General features: G+C 34.8%; 1 protein-coding gene across 1 annotated transcript in view; it reads left to right on the top strand.

Moving 5' to 3' along the window:
- Nucleotides 1-228: 228 nt before the first annotated feature.
- LOC119573002 (ras-related protein Rab-40C-like) overlaps nucleotides 229-20,595 on the top strand; it is a 21,496-nt gene continuing 1,129 nt past the window's right edge. Inside the window, exons 1-5 of the mRNA XM_037919987.1 lie at nucleotides 229-1,048; nucleotides 8,767-8,960; nucleotides 13,636-13,858; nucleotides 14,083-14,225; nucleotides 16,515-20,595. The exon at nucleotides 16,515-20,595 is cut by the window's right edge and continues 1,129 nt beyond it. Of these exons, the coding sequence (XP_037775915.1) occupies nucleotides 880-1,048; nucleotides 8,767-8,960; nucleotides 13,636-13,858; nucleotides 14,083-14,225; nucleotides 16,515-16,613 (828 nt within the window). The 5' untranslated portion in view covers nucleotides 229-879 and the 3' untranslated portion in view covers nucleotides 16,614-20,595. The remainder of the gene's footprint in view (nucleotides 1,049-8,766; nucleotides 8,961-13,635; nucleotides 13,859-14,082; nucleotides 14,226-16,514) is intronic.

Raw genomic sequence — 20,595 nt, 5'->3', positions numbered from 1 at the left:
ACACACACACACACACACACACACACACACACACACACACACACACACACACACACACACACGTCACCCGCATATATACACATACGTATATATTCACTCATTTATATGTATTCATATGTATATATATTCATACACACAGAAAACAGTTTGCGAGGCCTCCAAAGGCTCTGCGCGAGTCCCCCCTCGCGGCTCGGAGGCAGGTTTTCTGCGGCCGCCTGAGCCCCGAGTGCTGCCCTCTGCACTCAGCTGTTTGTTTTGTTGACGAGCGGAGTCTGGCTCGTGTGCTTATATTCTCGGCTTATTACATTCGTGGCCGCCTCTGACAAGCCTCCAGTGAAGCCCTCTCGCTTTCCTAGGATCAGATAAGTGAAGTGGCCGCGGCGAGAGAGGCGGAAGCGAGGAAAGGCGAGGGAGCGAGAGCAACTTTCACAGTGTTAACGCTTGGTGGATGTTGTGTGCGTGTGTTGGTGGTTGGCCTTGGTGTGTTTGTGTATGGGTGAGCTCTGTCTGCGGGTGTGTGTGAGCTCTGCTTGTGTTTGGGCTAACCTGGCCCATGCACACAACGTGAAAAAGTCCGTGGTGTGGAAACTTAAGGACAGCAAGGACTGGTGAGACCAAGTCAAGGAGCTCCTCAAGGAATACCAGAGAAAGCAGAATCCAAAGAAAGCCCTTTCTGCTTGCTTAGAGATATTATCTGATCAGTGACTATGTGGCCTTATTTGAAGAACAAGTTTGTAACCTTTGGACAGAGTAATGAGGTTGTTCTCGCTGAGGCCAGCGCCACGTCCTGTTAATTAACGAACTCAAGTGTTTGTTGTCGTGAAGTCCACAATAGTGTCTCTCAATGGGTGCATCGGTAATTCCAATTCGAGTGATGAGATGAGCATGATGTCGGACGGAGGGGGGCCGGGGGGTGGGGGGGAGTCCAGCAAGCCGTACGATTACCTCCTCAAGTTCCTTCTGGTGGGAGACAGTGACGTCGGGAAGCACGAGATCCTTCAGCCCTTGGAAGATGGTTCCACCGAGTCGCCCTTCTGTGTTGGCAGCGGTGAGTAGTCTTTGCTGTGATATAGATTAGGAAATTGTAAAATCTTTTTAGAATCTGTTCTATTTCTTTACTGTGTTACTGATTTGTGATGGTTAATCTATATGGTATAGAGGCACTAAGCTAGGGCAGATTGAAGATGATATTCATGTAGAGGACAAAAAGTTGCAGTAGTTGGTACAAGGAATTTTCTGAAAACATAAACAGTAACACCACAAGTAAAGGAAGAAGATTGCAGAAAATACCACTCACAGCCGAAGTCCGGTCCAGCTTCTATCTTCCTGTGCATACTGAGGTGAAGACATTGTTTCCCGGGGAGTGTTGGGTAGCAGATCCCCCCATCAACTCGCCCCTTGGGCAGTTGCCCTGTCACAGCAATTTAGATTGTTAAATAAAGTTTGTGATATGGAGTTGGGGGACTGTATCCGTACTGTAAACAATTACCTTCATAATGATCAAAAGTTGAAACGACCTTATAATTTTTGTTTGTGTCTCCATTTTTACCTTGTATATAGATGTTGTATTTAGGTGTGCTATGTATAGATATACTGCATTTAGGTACACTGTATTTAAGTATATTCTCAAATTTCTCTGCACATAGATGGCTTTGCTAGTGCTTAGCCACAAAGGATCATTAGTAGACTTGTGACCTTCCTGATTTTCATCTTCCTAAAGGGTGGAAAATTGTATTTTTTCAATCATCGATATTGTGTTATTTTTATTATAGACATTACAATTACTATAGTGTTAAAAACATTAGTAACAGCAAAATAAGATAAGTAAAATATTTTTGTAAATCAAGGAAAAGGGTAAACAGGCGAGACAGGCAGTACTCATAATTGGCGACTTAGTACAAGTGTATCTATGTGTATAAACAATTAATAAAGTAAACTCACACTGGGCATGGCATTTACGTATGTCATGCCCATCAGCCTTGACTTAATTAGGTCATATTGTGCTTTTTCAGAATGGTTACTGGTAGGTCACTTTTTATGTTATTTAGAGTGACTCGGGAAGGAAAAAAACAGCATCTCACCCCAGACTCTGGAGTACTTAGGATTTGCCTTCACTTTTTGTTTTTCAAATCAGCTGACATTTCATACTTGTGCTGATATGATATGTCTGGAGTGATATACAATATTTTGCGCTGCTTTACACCACTTTATTTTATTTTTTTCTCAAAGAAGACTTAGTGAATTTGTGTCCTCAAGAGTCTAGGGTTATTGTGTTTTACTTTCCTGAGTTTAGACAGAGTAGAGATTGTTGTATTGGGATCAGATCTGGTTGTTGTATGACAAACTGGTGATCCTTCCAGATTATTGAGCCCACATTTGCTGACTAAATTGGCAAGTCCTGTGTAGGTCAAATGTGGCTGCAGTTAACTAGACTTCTTTCATTCCACAAGGCTTAGATTAGGGTTAGGCTTTATTTAATTCAGTTTGTTTTATCCCATTTTCAAACTAACATGCTGTGTACTTTTCAGCATACATATACATAGTTACAAGGGGGTAGGGATTTGGGAAGGATTGCGAACTTGGTATTGCTTTGTTGGCATTTATAAAGGTGTTAGTCTTGTGAGGTGTTTGTTTAAAGTATTTGTCAAATTTTCAGTGTGTCATTGTAGGTCTATGTCTATGTGATCCTTGTTTCTAAATTTACCACCTCTGCCAGTTATGTATTGTTTATATGGTACTGGATATAATGAAATTTTGATAAAGCTTGAATAGGACTGTACTTCTTAGATGTTATGTAAGACATTTAGCTTATTTAATCATTAGATAAAGTAGCATACGCAAACAAAAAATAGTGAGGTAACTTGTCAAATCAAAATTAATAAAATACTACTATAATACAAATAGAATATATTAGATATATATATTATATATATATATATATATATATATATATATATATATATATATATATATATATATATATATATATATATATATATATATATATATATATATATAAAATTGTGTGTGTGTGTGTGTGTGTGTGTGTGTGTGTGTGTGTGTGTGTGTGTGTGTGTGTGTGTGTGTGTGTGTGTGTGTGTGTGTGTGTGTGTGTGTGTGTGTGTGTGTGTACCATTTAAAAAATATAGTAGCTTTGCAGATGAAATAGACATTAGTATCCATCATAATGTATTATTTGAAATCATCAAGTTCCTAGGTGTTTAGAAAAGTGTGGTTAATCTTTATGGTTTGGATGCACAAAGCTAGGTCAAATTGAAGATAGTGTTCTTGTAAAGGACAAAAAATTGTAGTTGTCATTTCAAGAAATTATCTGCAGACATGAATGGAAAGCACTACTCACAGCCTAAGTCCAGTTGGTGCTCCCAAGTTTCAGTTCTATCTTGCTGTGCAATGTCTCCTGGGGGGTATTGGGGCAGAGCCCCCCATCAAACCTCTCCTTAGGTACTGCTTGAAGGGCACACCCAGTTACAGCAACTTGGATTGTTGAGTAAATTTTGTGATTAGAGTTAGGGAAGTCTCTGGGGAGTGCATCCGTAGTGTAAAGAACTAAAAAAAATGCAGTTATGTACCAAGTAATTCAACTTAGTTAATGAAATAATAGAAATATTTTGGTATTTTAACAAAAGCATATGGTTTTCAGAGAGCAAATTGTATGTAGAAGCAAAGAAATTGTTTTGTAATTTATACCAAGAAAAGTTTCTATTTGGTGCATTGAAATTATTCCTTTCTGTTGGTTCAGGTAATATATGCTTAAACATATTCTATATACTCCAGGGGGTATCTGTAGACTTTTCTGAAAGTTGGACCTTTAGCCTGTAGACTTTTTTTTTTTTTTTTTTTTTTTTTTTTTTTCATATTTTTGTTCTACATGGATCCTCTTCAGGCTGTTTTACCCCACAATTTCCCTGCTATACTTCATGCCCTCCTCTTTTATTGGGACTATATTTGATATTGCACTAATCAGAATTGCTCTACATTTATATCACTGATAATGCTCATAGAGTATTGTATCTTTACTAAAAAAAATGGGTGCACTGGTCCTAAAAGGAAGTACTCATTTTGCTTACTTTTAGTATAATTAATAACATTACAATTGCAGTGTTGGTAATTATGATAACATTAATAAAACTGATAATACCAGAAAATATAAACAAACTATACAGCTAACATTTCTCCCAAATCCCCCTTCTCTCCCAACTGTTTCCCTTCCCCTTCACTATACAGGAATGAATGTTTTCTGAGGCTGAGGCTATCAGCAGATAGGTGATTATTTTTGTATGTGACTGTACTTGAAGTGGATTGGATATTAACCCATTGGTATGGATGACAAGAGTACGTGTCATGCCTACTGTAATACAATAATTTATTGCATTTACACATAAATGGCTCTACAAGTGCTTAATCACCAAGGAGTCAGTTATTAGTCCTGCCCATATCACCTGTTTACCCTTTTCCTTGATTTTTGGAAAGTTTCTTTTGTATTACATCAGTGTCTTTAAAATTTCACCAAGATTTTAATATCAGTCTGATAATAATATCAGTAAGAATACTAACCACTTTGAAATCAATAATTTTAGAAAGAAAATACATTTTCTCGCAATTTCAAGGAATGGGGATTGGGAGCAGTCCCTAGGGCCTACTGATAGACGGACTCCTTGCTGGCTGAGCACATGTGGAGCCGTCTGTATGTAACAAAATTCACAAAAAACTACATTGGGTTTTCTTCACCTGTACCATTTTGAGAGTAATTTCCATTATTAAAGAATGTATCTACCCAAGAACTAATCTTACGCAGATATTTACCCAGGTCTTCATTTTTTCCATAGGAAAAGTTGCATTCCACCCCTGTGAATGGAATACCCTTTTTTATCGTCACTTTCTTATTTGTATATCCTCAATCCTTTGTATCTGAAGAGCTGTCTATAGTCACTAGAGCTCGGAGCAACATTGCTTGGATAACTTGGGATGTGTCTGGCCTGCTGGGGCAAGTATGGTTCAGTAGTTGTTGTCAGATGTTTAGTAATTTATTTGAAAAACAATTCTTGCCCAGGCACCCACCCATACCCCCTGTTGTGCATGTAATTTTGTTTCTTTAAATCTCTTAAAGACTTCTGAATAGTTTTGATTACGATGAAAAAACTCGTTGGGGATGATTCCTCAGTTGCCTTTAAACATTTTAAGACTATGTTTGAAAATCTTCTTCTTCTTCTCTTCTTCTTCTTCTTCTTCTTCTTCTTCTTCTTCTTCTTCTTCTTCTTCTTCTTCTTCTTCTTCTTCTTCTTCTTCTTCTTCTTCTTCTTCTTCTTCTTCCTCCTCCTCCTCCTCCTCCTCCTCCTCCTCTCCTCCTCTTCCTCCTCCTGGTGGGCAGGAATAGGATCCTGAGCATGGAAATTGTCCTCTGGAGCTGGAACTCTTCTGGCCATGGCTCAAAAATGTCGCAATCCACCCTTGTTAACTGGTGGAAATCATGCAAGAGTCCTTTCCTAAATGCCCACTGAGACTAATTATCCTCAAAATTTTTGTGCATACATAATGAGTCATTCCTGACACCCTGGCCCTCCGTAGAATTTTTCGTGATGGCACTATCTCTTCACTGTGGTCCTCAGCCATATTATTTCGAGATGGCATATTCCTGTCACCTGGCCCTCAACCAAATTTATTCATGACAAGATAGTCACATCACCTGGATGCAGTGGGTTAATAAGGAAACTGGAGGTGGCACCTGGATGCAGTGGGTTAATAAGGAAACTGGAGGCAATAGCAAGGGTTTATGCCTGGTCTCCCCTTCAGTAATCTCATCTGTTGGTGAGTGCTGGCATACTGACATCAACGTGCTGGGGTTGCTCTATTGACTGTCCACAAGGATATGGGACTAGCTTTGACTTTGAATGTTGAAATTACCATATTTACTTGAATTAACAGTTGGTTTAAATTCTTATTTACCTGAGGGATTTGAACATGTGACCAGGTTATATCTACTTGTAAAGGCTGTGTAGTAACTTTCTCTTCAGTCAGAAATGTTCAGAGCAAGAGCTACATATAGACTTAGGCACAATTATAGATCCACTGATCTTATTAAAGAGATTGCAAGCGTACTTTAAATTCTGAGATTATTTTCTTTATGTTGTAATTTTGCTTTATATCCTCTTTAATGCGATAACATTAGCTTTTCTCTACCGTCACTCTGTCTTTGTTCAGTATTAACCAAAATTTGTAGCTTTTTAGTTAGGCTACTTGCTTTTTGTATATGTGCTGCTTGTCAGTATTGGATATTGTTTTTGATCTTGTATGTGATTGTGAGTCAATAGTTGTAGTAATGCTGGGTGCTTGTATGGGAATCTAGGTACCATGTTTTGTTTTGTTTGGTTGAATACTTGAAAGTTGGTTTAATCATATGGAGAAAGAAAAGCCAGCTATCTGTATTTAAAGAAAGACCACAACCTCATAGGAAGGCCAACTTGGTTCTAGGCTGTTTTAAGCAATGGTCACAATTTTTTTTTTTTTTTTTTTACATTGTAAGTAATATCCAAATTTCCTGCTTCTCCCAACCTCTTAGTTGGCATAACCATCTTTTTGTGGGATCTATGTAGAAGGTTTGGTGAAAGGTATGGATTGTTTGGAAATGGTGAATGGGACATGGCATGAGAGTGCGGTCTGCTAAGAGATACTTAAACAGATGCACATACAACTTTAGTGTTATATGATACAACTGATAAGATTATTGAATTGGTATTTTATTATATTTCCTTATATATTAAGTGTGCCTATTATTTCTACATGATTTTGTTTGATAGTGGCTATGACATCATCAAATCATTGTTTGTCAAAATTATGGATCTCGCTGCCATGTTTATTGACTAAAATCAAATACTTAACAAGATAGTTATGTTTGCCTGTGTGACCACCAAGCTAGGAAATAGACAACATATAGATTGAGGGCCATTGCAAAGGTTGGATAATATTACAAATAGTCTTTGAAAAAAATGCTCATGTAACTGCAGCTTTACTGTGTGTTGATCTGACTCAAAAATGTATGGTACTACCTTTTATTACAGTTATTATAGAGTTTGGTTTTAAAAAAATAAAGATAAGTTTTTAAATTTTATAATATATTAGAGTTTGCGTAAATGAAAATGCGCTTGACATATTGGTGATTCTTGATGACGGGTTTTAAATGTAGTTAAAAAAAAAAACTTATAAACTATGTGCAATTTGCATGTCTTTCTATTGGTACGATTAGATTTAGAATTGAGAGAGATGCTGAAGTGGACTGGTTAAGAGTGAACAGAATTGTCCTGCTGAGAAAATTCTTTAACTTTGGAGGGATTGTCCCCCTCCCTGTTTTGGAAAGTCATGAATTTGCAGACCCAAATATTCTAGTTATGCAAGATGTCGTAACTCAGATTTGTCATTTGACACCCACTGCATGTGGGACTTAACCTTACTGCATGCATGTTTGGTTAGTGCATGACAAAGACATGAATGGTATATTCCTAATATAAAAGTAAAATATTGCAGTTGAAAGTTGTGGCATGTAGGTTTTATTGTATTTTTATGAGAAATAATTATGTGCAGAGAATACTTGACCATATGTTTTGTCTGTTTTATGGTAAAACTTGAGATTAGTTTTAAAAGATAGACATTATTCACATGTATTCAACACACAGAGAGAAATGTGGAGAGATTTTGCAATAGACTATGGGTGAAAAAGAGGAAATGGCAGATAGATAAGAAGGAAGATTTGCTTAAGGTCAGGTCCAGCAAGGCAAGCCAGATTATCAGGCTGAAGGAGGTAGCAACACAGATACAAACAAGTTTGGACCATATTTTGTAATGCACACAACTGAAATGTATATAAAGATGCTGTATTGGTATTCAGTAAGCATACTGTTTGTATACCTATGGTTAATGTTAGAAGACACTTTCTCATGTCCTTGTTCCCAGTCATCCATATGCATATCTGTATTACAAGGTCACTGGGTGAGATTGCTTTAGACTATATGAACTAGTGACCGAGCAGTTGATTGGTCAATATTGTTTGCTTTTCAGCATATTTTATGTAATAATTTATTTTTTCCCTTTTTTTTCTACTAGACTATATGTAGACCTGTACATATGTATAATCTTCTTACTGTGATATAAAGTTCTGCCAATGTTTATTGCATATTTGTAAACTGCTTAATATGATAATCTACACCAATTGTCTGTTTTTTATATAACCCTTTTGTAAAATATGTAGTAATCATATAGCCTATAGCTTTTCATTATATTATGGCAACATGCAGTGTGGTAGTTAGTGTAACATGTTATGAATTTAAATCCATTTTCATTTATACTGTATGAAGGAAATATGTATGTGTGTATATATATGTAGCTACATCTAATAAATTTATCTCATATTTTTTCATCTGTATATGCATTTTTGTATGATATATAGTTGCCTAGTCATGAATTAATGCATCAAAATTCAGGATGCAACCATTTGAATAGATTGATAATAACTGTAGAGCAAAAGAGTACTTTATTGTATTATTTTAAAAAAGTATCTTAAGGCTGTAGCTAAAACAGTGATTCATAGGAATAAAAACTTTTATTATATATAGATAAGAAGGAAGGCATGGATGTAGGGAAGAAGGTCTGTAAGGAGATAGAGAACTAGAGAGTTAGAGAAGTAGCTTAAGATTTTCCCAAAATATATAATTTATTACTTGTGTAGTATTCTAATTCCTACAATTCAATTGACAGGACACAAGACGACCACAATCCTGCTGGACGGGAAGAGGGTCAAGTTACAGCTGTGGGATACATCCGGCCAAGGAAGATTCTGCACCATTATAAGATCTTATTCTCGAGGTGCCCAGGGTATCCTCTTGGTGTATGATATCACCAACAAGTGGTCATTCGAGGGCTTAGATCGATGGATGAAGGAAATTCAGGAGGTGAGAAACTTTATAGTATGGAACTATTCATGAATAAAAGTAATTGATAATTTTGTTTGTCAGACAGCAAATGTTCTTTCTCTTTTGCAGGGACAGACCTCAGAAAAATATCCAAAAATGCAAGACTTTGATGATAGAGATATTGGGCTTTTTAATGTTTCACCCTTGAAAGATCTCCCCAATGTTTATGTAGGCCCCCTTGATATCTTTAGGGTGTTTGACTCTATGTTAGTATTGAGTTGTCTTCACAATAGGCTATGCATATTGAATTGCACTTGAGTGATTATTTAAAAGAAATATTTGGGTATAAACATTGACTTTACATAATTCTGCATGTGTTGAAGTTATTCTTTGGTAATTCTGAATATACAAGAGAATGGAGAGAGATACCTCCTCCTCATCCCCTCCCCCCAAAAAGTACAGATTAAATTTTGAAAAATTTGCTTTCTGTTTATGAACAGATTTAGATATTATTTTAGCTCAGAAAAATCACTAATTTAGGTCATGAAATGGTATTTTTATTTATCTTCAAAAGATGCCCACTGTATTACTTTGAGTGGATGTTTTGAAGAATATTTAGTTATGAATATTGAAATTTTGTAATTCTACATATGCTGAGCCTATTCCTTAATAATTCTCAATATATTGTGAAAAATGATAAAAGTGATGATAATAGTGATAGAAGCGACGATGAGGATTTGAAATCTGAAATTCCTTTTTATAAAAAGAAGAAAGAATTCCACAGTGAGGTTGGTCCCCCTTATTGCCAAAGACTAGAAACCATGGGAATTTTCACTGGCTGAGTAACTGCAGCTATGTATAAAACTGGTAACTTTCTTTATTTTGAAAATATAATAAGATTCTAAGTTCTAGGGTGAAAGGAAAAAAATCTGTCTAACATATGATTACAACCACTTAACCCTTTATAGCCCAAATACAAATTTTGAATTTTCTCCCTTTTTAATGGCAGTGTGGTGTAAAAAGCCTAGAAATGCTCCAGTTGCACTTACAGTGCTGAAATTTTGAAAGAATGTTCTTTGGACATTTATGAACAAAGGTTGTTAATTATTTTTTTGACTGAATATAAATTCACCTAATAGGGGGGGGGTTCAATATCAGGAAAATTTCTCTGCATGAGTTTTTGCTAGTTTCAATATCCCATGAAAGCAATCATGTATGAGTGAAAAATATAACATTATTCCTTATTGTTTGCCCTTTTACGTGATGTAAAAGGGCAAACAATAAGCAACGAAATGATACCTCATTTGTTATGGTTTGATTTGCATAAACTCCGTGAATTAGTTATTTCTTTGATGGGATATGAAAAGGAATTCATTTTGAGGGGGGCAGGTCCAAAACAGTAAATTTACTGTTGTTTCTTTATTAGTCTATCTATAAACATCATACTTGAGAAAATTAGCAATAAGATCATAATAGCTAATTCTACAAAACAATTTTTGAAATAAGATTCTATTTTTAGACTTGATGACGTAATAATAACGTAATAATGATGTAATGATAATGTAGTTTTCATGTCATACAAATTGGTCAATATACCAAAAAAATTTCTAGTAAACTTACTGGAAAATGTTCATCTATTACACTGAAACATACAGAACAGAAAAAATACTTAATGTTTATAATGTAAATGACTACAAATCCTTATCAATGTTGATTAGACTTTCTCTTTGATCATGATGCAGGATTGATGAAAATTGCCCAAAACTATGTAATAACTCTGTAACAGCTCTTTCATGTTTTATTTGGTGTGGTACTCTTTGAAACAGGGTGCAGGGCAAAGCCCTACATCACAGTCTGGACAAAAATATATAACTCTCTTGCGGATGCCTTTAGTACCACATACCTTGCACCTCCTTTCTTGGTAATGACCTTTCTCATTACGAGAAACCAATTCAGGGAAATGTCTCTCAGAATAGTCAAGCCCATCCCCAGGAATATCAAAATTATCGTCCAAATACTGCAGACATTCTTCAACAGTGAAAGTTCTTTTGGGAGCTGCCATTTGGCCTAAACGAAAATCTGAACACTGATCACTTGCCAACTCTGAAAAGGCTGAAACTAGACCAGACCAAGCTACACATCCATAAACTTAGACACAGGGGTCCAAGATAGATTGTTGTTATGTAAATTGCCCTAGAAACAACCACTGTCCCAAAATTCACAGGCCAGCCATCCGGCCGATATATCAGCCACTGGGACATAAAGGGTTAAATATACCATAAGTAATGGGTAATAATCAGAAAGTATTAAAAAAAAATGATTATTACATTTATATTTTAGTTGTTCCAGTGAAACAAACAAAGTCCTCTCCATCTCATTAATGAAAATGTTTTCTTGCATGTCTTTCTATGAAAAATATTTGCTCGTAATCATTGTATTTTGTTGATATTTTTGTTGCTTAAATGCTAGTGTTTTATTTATAGACAGTAACCATTGTACTGTCTAGTGTTTGTTTTTTTCTGAATTTTGGTTATATGTATATGGTTCCACAAGTTCTTAATCACCAAGGAGTCAACTAGTGGGACCTTCATGGTCTTACCTTGATTTCCCATTCTTTTGAAAATGTTTTTTTCTAATGCTATTAATAATACTGTTATTGTTATTTACATTATGATTATTATGATGTTTTTAGAATACTAATAACAAGAAAAAATAAAAAAACAAAACTGAAAATCAAGGGAATGGGTAAACAGTTGAAATAGGTGAGACAAGTAATTGACTCCATTGTTGTTAAGCTTTTGTGGAGCCAAAGATGTATAAACAAAATTAGTAAACTAAAATCATTGTGGAAAATGCATGTATGTATATGCCATTCTGGTAACATTGGGTTAAATGTGTATACTGTTCAGAGTTATCCGATGAGGTTATGAAAAACTGTGACGCAGGTACATAGTGTAGAGGAGAGAACGTTGCTGTGCCTCTCTGCAACACAGCATCCATTTCACAAATAGCTATTTTGTCAGGTTGATGGCATGTTATCAAATTGCCATTTATGTCAGTACATTGTGGTTCATTGTTGACAGACCAGATTTAGGATGGAGTATTGAAAATATCATTTCTGTATTTAATCATTGGTGTAGAGGTTTGTCAGGAGAAAAGAAAAGTTGAGTGGAATCCCCCAGGCTCCTTCTCAACTCTCAGTCTCGAACTAACTAGGAGGAACTATCTCTGCTGCTTTGAAACAGTTACACTGCAATATGCCAGCATATTGTTTGGTGAAACCAGTAATCAGTAGAACCGAAGGTGTTTTCACCAGATATCCAATGCCCTGCTGCCAACAGCTTCACCACAACCCTGGCATAGGGAGCTAATAGGGTGCTATTCTTTTCAAGGGAACCCCAGGGTGCAGTTTATTGTCTTACCCAGGATCGAGTTGAGTAGCAAAGGATGGTGGAGAGGTCCACAGCTTCTCAAACATGAGCATACCATTATTGATGATGATGATTGAAATTATAGCAGAAATACGTGAATATGTAGTGAATTTGGTATTGGACTTGTTTAATCCTTTGACTGGAATTCTGGAATTTTGAGAACTTTTTCTCTTGGGATTAGTTGAATAGTTATTGCTCAGTGGGGATCACCATTACCTTGCCTTTTTTGATCCAGATATTGTAAATCTACAAGGATATAAGTATCAAATTTTGCAGTCAGTGCTTTGATCCTCTTATTCACAAGCTGGTACTGCTCATCTTTATATTGAAGAAAGGCCTCTCCACATTCATGTTGTCATATGTAAGATCAGACACACTTGCTTCTTGCTGCACTTACCTTAGTGTTCTCTTGACAGCATCTACAGTCGTTTTTAGAAGAAACCAGCTGGTCTCTACTCCAGTGTAGAATGTGTTGACAATATGCCTGATAAGCTCTGTTGTTCCCTCCTGGCTGCCAATATCTCTTTCACCTCAGCCTTCCCAAGGACAGCAGGATGTCTGTGGATTCTCCTTCTTAAAGAAACATTGGACATCTCTCAGCTTCATAGTCACCTGGTACAATGATAGATGTGACAGGCCATGGGGACTGGAGAAAGTGGAGGAGAATAATTGCCAGTCAGTTCTTCATACAGTGAAACATTGAGTTCAGGGCAGGGTGGTTATGAAGGCTCTGTGTAATTCTCCATGCTGAATATCTCACTCCTTGAATGTTTTGTAATATATCAAGAAATGAGACACATGGCTGAAAGGAACACTGAAACAGGAGGTCATCTGTTTTTAGTGTGGATTTATGTGAGGACACCTTGCACAACACAGTCACCTGAGTTGGTGACAAAAAAAATCTGGAAAGTGATTATAGAAAATGTATGGAAGCAGATAATATTATCACATTGTATGTTGGTAGAAGGGAAGGATTAGGACAGTTATGCTTTGTTTTATTTGACTAAATTACTCCTGTATTGTTATAATGCGTGCAGGTTACATGTAAGCTATTTTTTGTAATTACATATTCAGTGTCAGCTGTTTTACAGGTTACATCATTTGTGAATTGAAAGGAATCTATGATATGCCTGATTTTTATTTATTTTGCTTTATTCATCTAAAGATAGTATTCACATTTTTTTGTAGTTGTAAAAGCATAATTATAGGTTTAAAGAATTGTTTAAATTACTGCAAAAGCATAAAAACTAAAAGGAGTTGCTAACCTTTCATATTTTTTACAGCATGCTCCAGGTGTGCCGAAGGTATTGATTGGGAACCGACTTCACTTAGCTTTCAAGAGACAGGTGAGCCAAAGCCAAGCAGAACAGTATGCAGCCAAAAACCACATGAACCTATTTGAAGTTAGTCCACTATGTGACTTCAATATTGTCGAGAGTTTTACAGAACTCTCACGGTTGGCTTTAAAACGGAATGGGATGGAGAGACTCTGGAGAGCGAATAAAGGTAAGAATATTGGAAAAATGAGACAAAAAGTTCTTGTTGGTAATCACAGATGTCAAAGTTGATTTTTCCAATGTAAAAGAATGTTTGAAGTATTTTAAATTAATTCAATCCCAGAAAAGAAGTAAAAGTAACTGCATAATTTAACAAATTGGTATGTGAATTATATGAATACATGATTGAGAAAAAGAAAATAATCATTCTTATAAGCTGCCATCTATTTACAGTGTTAACGCTCCAAGAACTTTGTAGTAGAGCCATAGTTGCAACAACAACTGTGTACGGTATTGAACACTTGCCACTACCACACTCAATCAAGTCACACCTCAAAAGCTATACCATCCATAATCATGCTACAAGACTCAGACAGGTAGGGTTATAAGTGCAGATTTACTTATTCATTCATAGATTTTGAATTTATGGTGTGTTTTTTGTGACAAAAAAAGATTGAGTATCTCTTTTATAGATACTTGTTTACTCTTCATTATACAAGGAAAATTCTTCAGGAATCAGGAGAATATGAAAGCACCATCTGAATTATTGTGATATATATAGTTCTTATTTTTATGATTTGTTTATTTTATTTCCAGAACTCTTTTCATAGGGTCTCTTAGTATTCAAATATTATTATATATTCTGTTGATATGTTTACCCCTTGGATCCGGGTGCTTTACTGCCTGCATGTGGCCCAAAATCTAGGCATTAGAGTTAATTGAGCAGCCACTCTGATTAGTATGTGGCTTGTAGTCTGGGCATAAATGAACATTCATGTGCAGTGACAAGATTCCATGCCTTTACACTGTTAATATTTGTCATTTGATTTACTGTATCCAGATGGTAACAGACGGTTTTCCTTGCACAGACTCCATATCATCTCTCTAGTTTCTCCATAATGCTGTACAGTAATAATAACAATGAGTAACAGTTTGTCATTTTTGTCTTTTAATTTTTTTTTCATATTATTCAATTTTCTGTAATACAACCTGCATTTTTGGTCATAGTGGGCAGGAATAGGATCCTGAGCATGGAAATAGCCTCCCTGTAGCTTGTGCTTTTTCAGTCCTGGCTCATGGATGGTTATATAAGTTACATTATTTATAAGAATATTTATTAGATTATTACAGTCCACACTCCTTCATCATTGGATACAAACCAAGAGCCCCTACCTAAATACCCACTAAGTCTAATCACCCTCCAAGAGCTTTGTGCACTCGTGGCAATTTCATTCCGTCACTCTGGCATGTTCATGTCACCCGCCCCTCAAACCAAAGTTTTCATGATAAGATGGTCACTCATCTAGATCATAGGGGTTAATAAGTAAAAGACAGTATTACACACTACCTTACTCTTTCACAGATATACTTGTTATAAAAAATGTAATAAGTAAAAAAAAAATGGGTGTTCGTGCAAGTGGGCCCTATAAATTAACAGTGCAAGTCGGTATGCCAGCAGATCTGCAAAATGTAATAATATTTGAACCTGCCCTTCCCTGTATGCTTGCAATACAGGCTTGGAATGGTTTAGGATCAGTTGATATAAAATCTCATACTTGTAAAGAATTATTTCTCTTTAAAAAGAACCTTAACAGAGTTAACTGAAGTGGGCGTTTTTATGTTGGTTATTAAAAAATATTGGAGACAAGAATGGTAAGTTTTTGTAGATTCTTACCTGGGTTTTATGTTCCTCCTTTTAACAGATGAAATATAGATCAGCCTACTTGGTTTGTAAGTCATGCAGGCTGTAGATTGTGTTCTGGCAACACTGGATGTGAGCTGTTGCTTCATGAGCTTACTGCTCATGAAACCCTGTCTGCTAGGTGGATAGGCAATATTATTTTTTTGTATTGGTGTGACCAAGGTCTGAATAAGGGCAGCTCACATTAGCCTTCTGGCAGGTCAGGCATGAGGGGAAATATGAGATAATGGCCATACCTCAAAAAGTAGCATGGGCCTTATATTTAGAAATGTCTTTAAGGACAGCCTACTGCAATCAATCATAGCAAAAAAGAGGGACTATTCTGTTTTCTATAGTTGATGCCTAAGTGGTTATTGTTCAGTTTTTTCTTTCTCTCTGCATATTTGAGGATTAAAGTAAGAAAATCATCTCTCATTTGACTTCAAACATAATCTAAAATTTTTTATTGAGTTATATTCATTATTTGTTTATTCATTTTATTTGCTGTGATGGGGGCTCAGGTGAGAATGATGGTGCAAGTAGACTTGAACCCCTTTCCTGCATGTTGTGTTTGATTAAAGAGGCAGTACTGTATTATTGCTCTTTTCTCTCTTGATTTGATTATTGATAATAGCCAATTCAGACTTAGTGTGGATAACTTAGGACAATCAGCATTTTCAGTTAAACTAGGTATGAGTGTATGATGAACAGCAAAAATTTTACCTGGGGTTGATAATATTTATAAATAAGCAATAAATAATCTATTTCTAGTAAGCTTACTTATGGATAGGCTTTCTTTGAACATAATGCATAATTTTGATATATGGAAAATAAACACTGAGGCTTTTAAATATACCAGGAGTACTTGATAATCATGGGCCTGCAAACTACTGGTGTGAGCTCAAAATAATGATCTGCAGGGTTTATATATTAATTATGAGTTCTTTTATTTTTTTTATCTTATATATTTTATTTCTCACAACAGGGGATTCCATTAACTGATAAGCACAAAAAGAAGCACCTGATGATCCCAGGAGACACCACAACATCCTGTGTCAACACTTCCACTTGTGTTATCTGCTAGTCACAACTTGGGGTTATCTACTGGTGATTTGCCAAGTCACAGCCTTCTTTAACCTGTCAGCTTGAAGTTAAATGTTATTACCATATCAGCTCACAAGTCACTGTCACCTGCAATTCTTCATTGTCTGTTGTTGTTTGTGTATGATAGGATTTTATTGATATAATATATAGAATTCAGCATTGGCATAACTATATAAAGATAAAGAAATTTATTAATGAAATACTGATTTAGTGTGATAGCACAATGAAAGTTTTGCTATGTCTATCTTTAGCATCTGTAAGTATTAAACATGAAGCGCACATGATGTCATATATACAGTTAGAATTATAATCAGTGTAGTAGCCAATGTCATTTTTGTAATTACCACCATTAAGGTATCACAGATCGTGTTGAAATTGTAGTCCATGTACAGAAGCATTAAGGCCTGATATGGCATATGATTAATCCCATCATTGATATGTGTATCATTCTACAAATTCATAATACACAATGTAAATTGTTTTGTAGCTGCAACAATTTTATGTCTAGATAAGAAAATGATTTTCTAGATGTGGAGCTATTAAATCAGATTAAAACAGATTTTGAAATAATTTTTGATAAGTCTGCATATTGAAGATTTATTGTGGACATGATGGAATATGTTTATTTGAATTTGAAAATGAAGGTTTTGAAGTTTCATTTTAGATATAAATATATATTTTTTATGATTTTATTAAGATTGCTGGTGACACTGTGTATCATTAAGTTAATGATATAATGATCTGATATGCTAAAATTTTATTTTGTAACATTGTATATTACAGTGATTTTCAGTTGCATGTGTGTAATGGAAGATATATTGTAATTAAAGTATGAAAGAAACCAAAAAATGGAAGGTGAGATATGGCAGTTGATTGGCAATGTTCAAAGCAATGACTAAAAGTACTTGTAGTAACATAAGTGAAATTACAAGCATATGGTCTGGGAATACTGAAAGTCTGTTTCCTATTACAATATGTGATACAAAGAGGAAAAGAGTTGTGCTCAGGTGAAATGTAAATTCTACTGAATAGGGAATTGACAACAAAATTTACCAACAGTTGTATGAAAGAGTATGCTGTAGAAAAAACAGTGATATGATGCCAATTCAACATGTATTGCATTGATACAAAATGCCCTCCTTGCTTACCTGTAGAATTTGAGACATTGTGAGATAATGATTGCAGTAATAAAAAAATGTATATATATATAACACAGCTTCACTGCATTTGCATTATTGTATTCATAGATGCAAAAAATGGAAGAGAAACATTGTTAAAGCATACTTTTGTGTTGTGTATTTATATTTACATCATATAAGGCACTTAGTGACTTCAGCTTTCTTTATTTGTTTTGAAGAGGAGTGATAATTTTTTGCCTTTAGAAATGTGTTCTGCAAAGGATAGAAAGACAGTGAAAGCTATCTTAGGTACATAATAATGATACTTAAGGTATTTAATAAAAAAAATGAAATTTAAAAGAATAGAACATAGTCAAGATTGAGATTATGCTTAGATATTAGGATGATATTTTATTTTTATTTGTATTCTTAATAATTGGCTTCATGTGGCAGCTTTTTCTGTGATTAGTCAGTAATATTTTAGCTCAACCTTTATTATCTGTTAATAATACTGTTGTTCTACAGGCATTTTGCTTGTAATTAATTTATTAATCCATGAGCAATACTAGGAAGAACAAATGTTTTTGTACTTTGTGTTAGGTTTCGTAACTCGTTTTCTTTTTAATCTGCTTTGCTGATGACATAAACATTGCAATTTGGCACAAGCAGAGAAAATTGTAGGTGTTGCAAGATGCATATATTCACTCATAAATATTATTTCGTTTTGTTAATTTTGCAAGAAGAGTAGTTGCTTCCAAAAGAAACTATTATTTTTGGATAGTATTCACTTTTTTCCTTGATATAGTTAAGTGTTACAAAATCACTTACTTTTCTACCCTATTATTAGGTCTGGTAGCTTTTCTATCATGTTTGCTTCTGGGAAATAATGTAATTTTTTTCTTCTAAACAGTATTATTAGATAGGTAAAGTTCTGAAAATAGATGGAAGCCTAATGAAAATGGAGATATTTCAGTTGAGTATTTTTAAATATCTTGTATTCACAAATTTATTATATTGATTATTTGCAATTCTTGGGGAAGAAATGAAAGAATGGGCATGATCATGGTAGCAGGAGAAAGTAAAGAAATTGTTTAATAGTAAAGTTTGAAATGTAAGAAAGAGTGAATATAAAAGCATTTCATGTTTATATATTGCATGATGTATTTGACATAAGAGCTGTGGAAAGGAAGATCGTGAAATTGGATGGCACAGGGAAATTCCTGCTAGTCGTGTCTTTTGGCAAATCTCTAACTCTGACGTGAGGCAACTCTCTCTCACCCCACAGATGTTGTCCTGTCTATGAATTGCCCTGAGTGTGTTGGAGCCCTCCTTTATGTCACATTATTGAATATTTATCTACCCTTTTTTGCACTGTTTTGAAATGGTTCCCATAGTCAAATACTTTCACTATTCGAGGACAGAATGCAAAATGCTGAACATCTTATTTTACAATTTGAATGTATGCTCTGCAGAAATCAAATCTGTTCAGATCCCTGATTTTGTCCATTGTCCATAACCAATTTCTTTTGCAGTATAGCATAATTGGGTAAAAGTTTGCAAGAACAGACAGAAATATAATAAATACAGTATTTAGTATTAAGGAGGGCATAGAATATCAGATTTGAAGATTAATGAGGATAAATGTTTTTTATGCAACTGTTAAAATGTATGTATGCAACAGAAATATTAGCATCATTCATCACAAACCAAATATTATCTAACCTGCATTATCATAAAGTTTATGACATCACTGTTTCTTGTTAATGGCATGTTAATGTTTGTAGTTTTTAAGAAAATATTTGAAGATCCTTTATAGCACTTGTTGATGTCACTAGTATTTCTTGAATATTTTCCCTGTTTGTCTGATTGAAAAAAGAAAGAAAGAAAAGAAGCACAGAAAGTAAGTAGGTATATTCAATCAATGTTTAAGAAAGTCTGAAGAATGTGAAACAATGTTTTGTTAAAGTTCAACATTTTCTGCATCAGATGATGGTAATGAATATGTCCAGTTATAAGTAGTTATCCATGGAAATTAAGTAGAGGAGCTGTCTTATATATGCTGCAGGTAAGCAGCTATGGTCATCAGAAAGGATGTTGAAAGTGCACCTGAAAATTGTCACTCCACTCTGGTAATGTACAAACTTTTGCCTTCATCTCTGTAGGCTAGGGAATTGTATTGCTGTGATGTATTACCTTCTTGAATGGTATGTTAACCAAGTTGGTATGGATGTTTTTGTTTTCTCTTTAATTACTGCCACAATACTCTTTATTCTTCTTTTACTGTTCAAATTGTGTGAAAATATTTACAGGATTAAAAATGTATGATTTTCTGGATTACAGATGTCATATATATGATGTATTCATTGGGTAAGAATGGTATGCTTCAGTTTATAGTGATTTACTTCTTTCTTGGTTTACTGTCAGCACATTCATTTTATTGATTTTTTTGTATTTACTTGAGTCTGCTTTTTGGCTAAAATTATTTTAATGTAGATTGAGCTTGTGGCAAGTAAGAGAATAGGAATAATTCAGTTATTAACATGGATTTTAATAATGTCTTGTGTCTCCTTCGTATTTGAAATGTCTTGTTTGCTACAATATTTTCCTAAACATTGCAGGTAATACAACTTAATTTTATTTTATTCATTTAAAGACTTCTCAATTAGTCATTACTCATACTGAATATTCAAGTGCTGTTAGACAGGGCAAATTGATTTTATTAAGATATTCGTGATTCTGGTAATAACACTGAATATTTATATATTTATTGGATTATTTCTACAATATTTACATACCTGCTGAAAGTTTGAAAATGAAATAGGATTCAGAGTATTTTTTGGTAAT

This window comes from Penaeus monodon, chromosome 5 (genome assembly GCF_015228065.2).
Source record: "Penaeus monodon isolate SGIC_2016 chromosome 5, NSTDA_Pmon_1, whole genome shotgun sequence".
NCBI lineage: Eukaryota > Metazoa > Arthropoda > Malacostraca > Decapoda > Penaeidae > Penaeus > Penaeus monodon.
This window is presented reverse-complemented; position numbering and strand designations above follow the sequence as displayed.